Source organism: Oratosquilla oratoria, chromosome 1 (assembly GCF_046742065.1).
Source record: "Oratosquilla oratoria isolate Oo_2021 chromosome 1, ASM4674206v1, whole genome shotgun sequence".
In the NCBI taxonomy this organism is placed as follows: Eukaryota; Metazoa; Arthropoda; class Malacostraca; order Stomatopoda; family Squillidae; genus Oratosquilla; species Oratosquilla oratoria.
This window is the reverse complement of record NC_134777.1, coordinates 21,683,150-21,689,869: the sequence shown is the minus strand read 5'-3', so window position 1 is coordinate 21,689,869 and position 6,720 is coordinate 21,683,150. Positions and strand designations below refer to the sequence as shown.

At 46.3% G+C, this 6,720-nt stretch overlaps 1 protein-coding gene across 1 annotated transcript; it reads right to left on the bottom strand.

Annotated features, from left to right (window-relative positions):
• Positions 1–478: 478 nt before the first annotated feature.
• Positions 479–5,332, bottom strand: LOC143027604 (uncharacterized). Its single transcript, XM_076188961.1, has one exon. The coding sequence runs from the start codon at positions 5,330–5,332 to the stop codon at positions 479–481; it is 4,854 nt and encodes a 1,617-aa protein (XP_076045076.1).
• Positions 5,333–6,720: the final 1,388 nt, after the last annotated feature.

The window sequence follows — 6,720 nt, the reverse complement described above, 5'->3', positions numbered from 1 at the left end:
TAACATTAATGATATGATACAACATTAATAATATACAACATGAATAATAATATGATACAATCTAGTATACTTAATTCTTACCGTTACCCAACTAGGTAACAAGAGAGATCTAGGGAACAACTGTCAGGTATGGTGACAGGATTTGTAAGAGGGGGAAGGAGGTACCCCGCAAGCTACCGTACTTCCACTGGCTCCCAGTTGCCAGACGTCACCATTTGGCGACCACTCATTCTAACCAACCTGCGCAGGCGCATGCGGATGCGCATGCGCACACGTATGACGGGAAAGTGTCTAGCCATGGACGGGCCCGCAACACCTCCCCCCAAAAAATGTGAGCTTCCCTAAATGGGAAGCGAACATAAAAAAAAACACATTACATAGTTACACAGAAAATTTTACACTATAAAAGACAAGTAATAACACAAGAACCAAAATCAAACAAAATGAGTATACTACACATGATATAAACAACCTCAACCTAAGGAGCATCTCCTGGGAGAGCTGGACCACGTGATAGCGCGTCGGCTATGACGTTTTCTCTCCCACGTATATGTGAGATTTTCAAGTGAAAGGGCTGTAGTGCCAACGCCCATCTTAAAAGTCTTTGATTTGTGTTCTTCATCTTTTCAACGAATATTAAGGGGTTATGATCTGTACGCACTTGCACTGGGTGAATTGTGCTACCTATATAAATTCTAAAATGGTCAAGGGCCAACAACAACGCAAGTGCCTCCTTTTCAACGGTGGCATAATTTCTCTGGTGCTTGTTAAATTTCTTCGAGAAATATCCCACTGGGTGCAACACGGAATCCCCCTCACCTTCCTGCAACAGCACTGCTCCTCCGGCGACGTCACTAGCATCGACGTGAAGGGTGAACGGCTTCTCCAGGTTAGGGGCTCGTAGCACGGGCGCGTTGGATAATAGGGTTTTCAAGCTCTCGAAGGACTCCTGGCACATCTGCGACCACCTAAATGCCTTCTTGCCGCTGAGGAGGTCGGTCATCGGTGCCACAATATTAGAGAAATTTGGACAGAAGCGCCGATAATATCCGGCCATCCCTATCAGCCTCATCACTGCTTTTTTGTCGTCTGGTGTCGGATATTGCTGGATGGCCGCAATCTTGGCTGCAACAGGTCGAACCTCATTCTGCCCGACCACATGTCCCAGGAAGGTGACCCGGGCATGGCCGAACTCGCTTTTGGCGAGGTTCACCGTCAGGTTGTTGGCAGCCAGCACAGCAAAGAGAGATTTCAGGCGACTCAGGTGCAACTCCCAGGTGTCCCCGAAGACGACGATATCGTCGAGATAGCACCGGACGCCGTCCATCCCGGCTGTGAGGCGGTTCATAAGGCGCTGAAAGGTGGCCGGGGCATTCCGCAACCCAAAGGGAAGAACGGAGAATTCGTACAGTCCCTCTGGGGTGACGAAGGCGGAGATGGCTCTCGAGCGCTCAGTCAGTCGGACCTGGTAGTAGCCTTTGAGGAGGTCGAGCTTGGTTACCCATCGCGCCGAGCCCACGTCGTCGATCACGTCGTCTATGCGAGGCAAGGGGTACCCATCCGCTTCCGTTACCGCGTTGACCCGTCGGTAGTCGACACATAACCGCATCGACCCATCTGGCTTCGGCACGAGGACAACAGGAGATGCCCACGGGCTGTGGCTGGGCTGTACAATGCCGAGCTCTTGGAGACGTTGCACCTCAGCTCGGACGTATTCTCTCTTGAAGGTATTCAAGCGGTACGGACGTTGGCGGATGGGAGGGGCCCCATGGGTCTCCACGTCGTGTTCCAGTGCTGAGCAGGGGCGAGGGTGATCACCGAATATGCACACGTACGTTCGTAGCAGGGATTCTATGTCCTTCGCTTGGGCACCAGAGAGATGTTCTAACTTCACAGTGGGGTCTCGTAATATCACCGAGTTTTCCATCTTTACACATGACCCACTAAGAGCTTCAGAGAAACTCTCATCACCTTCACTAACTTCCGGCACTACTAAACACGCAGGTGACGGAGGGTCAGCCTCCGCACTATCTCCTACCACACCCTCACCACGATCGTGGTAGGGTTTCAACAAGTTAATATGCACTAGACGCTTTTTCTTGCGTCTCTCTGGAGTGTGGAGGACATAGTTGGCCTGACCTTGGCGCTCTAAGACTTGATACGGTCCACTATACACAGCTTGAAGAGGGTTAGTTTTTAATGGTAAGAAAGCTAAGACATTATCTCCACTTTTAAAATACCTATCCCTTGCTCCTTTTGACTTATCAAACTGGTGCTTCATTTTAATTTGAGCACCTTCTAGGTTTGAATGGGCAAGATTTACAGCTAATTGAAGTTTATCCTTAAACTTTGTCACATAGGAGGCCAACGGGGTCACTGGCTCATTGCTTATCCAGCTCTCCTTCAAGACTTTAAGGGGACCCCGTGCCTCGTGTCCATAAACTAACTGAAAAGGGCTATAACCTAACGACTCCTGAACACTATCTCGGATAGCGAACAGCAGGAGATCTACTCCCTCGTCCCAGTCCCTTCCGGTTTCCAAGCAAAAGGTCCTTAGGATTCTTTTGAGGGTTTGATGGAACCTTTCAACTACACCCTGGGATTGCGGGTGATAAGCCGAGGACCTAGATTGCTTGACACCTAGGCTTTCCATCACCTGGTTAAACAACCGGGAAGTAAAGTTGGATCCCTGATCGGATTGTATCACTGTGGGAAGGCCTACTTGGGTAAAAAAATGAACTAGGGCTCTTACAACATTCTTTGCCGTGATGCGGCGTAAGGTAATAGCCTCCGGATAGCGAGTGGCACTGTCTATGATGGTAAGTAGGAACTGATGACCACGGGGGGTTTTTGGTAAGGGACCTACGCAATCAATTGTTATCCTACTAAAAGGCTCTTTTATCACTGGTATGGGTTGTAACGGGAACGGTTTGATACTGGGGCTTGGTTTTCCCACTAACTGACAGGGACGGCATGTACGGCAGTATGTACCTACGTCTCTGCGTAACTTAGGCCAATAGAAATGCGATAGAATTTTGGCACAAGTTTTCCTGGTTCCTAGATGTCCTCCTACGCCGTCATGAGCAATGCTAAGGATATCTTGGCGTAGGGGCTTCGGAATCACTATCTGGTGGTGCACTGACCAAGGGTGACTGGCGGGGGAGGTAGCGGGACGATATTTCCGCATTAGCACGCCAGAGCTAGTGTAATAGCAATTGGCCTCCTGTTGGGCTTCCACTTCACTAACTGCCCTATTAAGAAAACTGGCTAGTTCCGGGTCCTCTGCCTGGAGTTGAACAAGCTTACTCCTAGTAACAGGAGAGGAGCCAAAACTAGTCAGGGTCGTGACACTATTCTCATCTGTATTATTCTTAGGTTTATCTGTCGGTGAGGAATCTTTGAAGAGTTCACCTAGACCGAGGTCAGGGGGGTCTACTTGAATAGGGTCTTCTTCCGATTTCTCACTAGACAAAGGGGAAACCACATCGATGCCACCTCCCTCGACAGATTCATTGCTTGGGACGTCTGCCTGTTGGCTCATACTACGTGTCACTGCACACGCAGGAAATAGCCCAGGGATGTCTTTCTCTAATTGTGTGGTGTTATTCTCAGCGGTAGGACGTGACGAGACCATGACATTTGGTAACGTCACGCCTCCAGCGAGGTCATTTCCTATTAAGAGGGAGACGCCATCTACCGGTACCCTGTCCACTACCCCTAACGTGACATAGCCTGATTTGATATGGGACTGTAAGTATAGCTGGCACAGTGGGATACGCGATCCTCCGGTCAAACCGTTCACTAGAACCCAATTACCAGTGTAACACTCATCTAGGAAGGGGACAGCTTCTTTGGTAATCAGAGATAAGGCTGAGCCTGTGTCTCTCAAGATTTTAATGGGAACGGGTACACTTGACTCGTTTAGAGCTACGGAACCTGATGAACAATATGGTTCAAAGGTGGAGGAGGTGGGAGACACAACAGGTCGGTTATTTGTAGGTGATAGAGGATCCAACTGTACTTCCGTTTGTTTGGCCACATTTATCGAGAGAGAGGGGGACCCTGGGTGAGAGGGAATTTTGTTCTTTACTCTGAAGCAGTCATTAACATCATGACCGAGCCTACGGCAATATTTGCAAAAAGGTTTCCTCTCACTATTAAAGATAGGTCCCCCGGTCTCACGGGCAACGGGCTTACCTGTGGTATATGATGGAAATCCTGATGGCGACCAAGGTCCCGGCGCTGCTGCCTGAGGGGCTGACGTAGGTGGAGGGGCGAATGGTGCAAGAGTAAATGCCTGGTGGGCACGTACTTGGCTGGGTTGGGACGCGGGAGCAGAAGACCTGTAACTTTGGCGGGGGTTAGTAAGAATGTAATGGTCGGCAACTGGGCCGGCATCAGCTAGGGTACGTATACCTCTTTGATCTAGGTACGCTCGTACATCGGGGTGCAAGTTATTTCGGATGTCTTCGAGCAGGATCAACTCAGCCAGTTTATCATGGCTCCGATGAGCTGATTCACTCTCTATCCACCGTTGGAACAAAGCTTGTTTGCGTCGAAAATATTCGACGTATGTCTCTTTTCCCCCTTTTTTCAAGTTCCTAAACTGCTGGCGATAAGCCTCAGGCACAAGCTGATAGCTGGTGAGGACGGTGGACTTAACCATATAGTAGTCTTTCACCTGCTCCTCAGAGAGAGCGGAGAAGACGTCCAACGCCTTACCAGTAAACGACCGATAAACAAGTTGAGTCCATTTATCAAGTGGCCACCCATTCAAATGCGCCATTTTTTCAAATATTGCAAAGAACCTGTCGGGTTCGTCTTCATTGAACTTGGGCACACTTGCAAGTTGGGACTCGAGCCTAAACACAGGGGCATCTGCTCTCGTTTGCTCTCGACGGAGTATTTCCAACTGTAACTCGATTTTTCTGAGTTCAACTTGTAAGGCTAGGTTACTAGGCTCTTTGGCAGTAACAATTTGTGGAGCCTCGTTACTTGGCTTATTGGCAATAGCACCATTTGGAGTAATTTTATTAGGCTCGTTGATATTGTCAATCTGTGAAGCCATGTAACTAAGTTCATTGTCACTGCCAATCTGCGGATCTACGTTATTTGGCTCTTTATCAGATTCCTCTGTTGCGGGTATATCATCCTCCCTGATCATTCCCTCCTTAACGAGGTGGTTGAAGACCATTTCCCTCAGAGGGCCTTTATTCAAGCTTGAGTAACCCCCTAACCCGAGGCGTCGGGCAATGCCGATCACGCATTCCTTGTTTAAATCCCATAGAGCTTTGCCTGAAGGGTTAGCAAGAAATTGGTCGATATCAAACATTTTGAACTCAGAATTTCGAGAACACGTAATTATATACTAACAGCTAGCTAATAGTTAAACACATAAGATAGATAACTTCTACGGGATTACGGTGCGACCGATAGACACTATTAACACTGGCAATTTGTTGGCACAACAACACTTGTCACACTAATTGGAGCTCTAGTCTACGTATGCACAATTCTCAATATCCCGGACACGGGCCCCCACATGTTACACTCCCTTCAGGCATATAAGGGTACGGTAACTTTTTATCTATCTGATGTATTTCACTTGGGGTATTTGGTAAACTCTACAATTATAAGTATCTATATTTATAACATTAATGATATGATACAACATTAATAATATACAACATGAATAATAATATGATACAATCTAGTATACTTAATTCTTACCGTTACCCAACTAGGTAACAAGAGAGATCTAGGGAACAACTGTCAGGTATGGTGACAGGATTTGTAAGAGGGGGAAGGAGGTACCCCGCAAGCTACCGTACTTCCACTGGCTCCCAGTTGCCAGACGTCACCATTTGGCGACCACTCATTCTAACCAACCTGCGCAGGCGCATGCGGATGCGCATGCGCACACGTATGACGGGAAAGTGTCTAGCCATGGACGGGCCCGCAACAATATATATATATATATTCTTGATCTTTATTCACACAACTGACAACAAACTAATGCATTACAAAAAACTAGATTACTTTAGTGTTATTGGAATAATACTATAAAATCAAGACATGTATGCTCACTTTTTCCGACCATAGAACCTGTACACCCCATATAACCGATCTCGCACTGTAAGGGGATGCGAACACCCCAGATTAAGAATCACTGATGTACGCATACACATACACGTATACACATGCACATTCTCATATTATACACATGCACATACACATAAGTATGAATATACACATGCAGTACACATGCACATACATATATACATACACATACACGTATACACATCCTCTTCCTCATATTATACACATATACATATACGTACGGCCGTGCACATACACTTCCACTTCCACATACACGTACACATACGCATACACATACACACACATTCTCATGCTATACACATAATACACATACGTATGGACATGCACATACGCATGCACGTAAATTTACAAATGTACGGTACACTCCTATAATACACAAACACATACACGTACGCATATACATACACAGACACGTACACATACATATACATATGAATTTATATATACTGTACATAGATATATGCATGTACACATGAACATATGCATATAAATATATATATATATATATATATATATATATATATATATATATATATATATATATATATATATATATATACATACATATATATATGACTCCACTTTTCAGATGTTTTATTA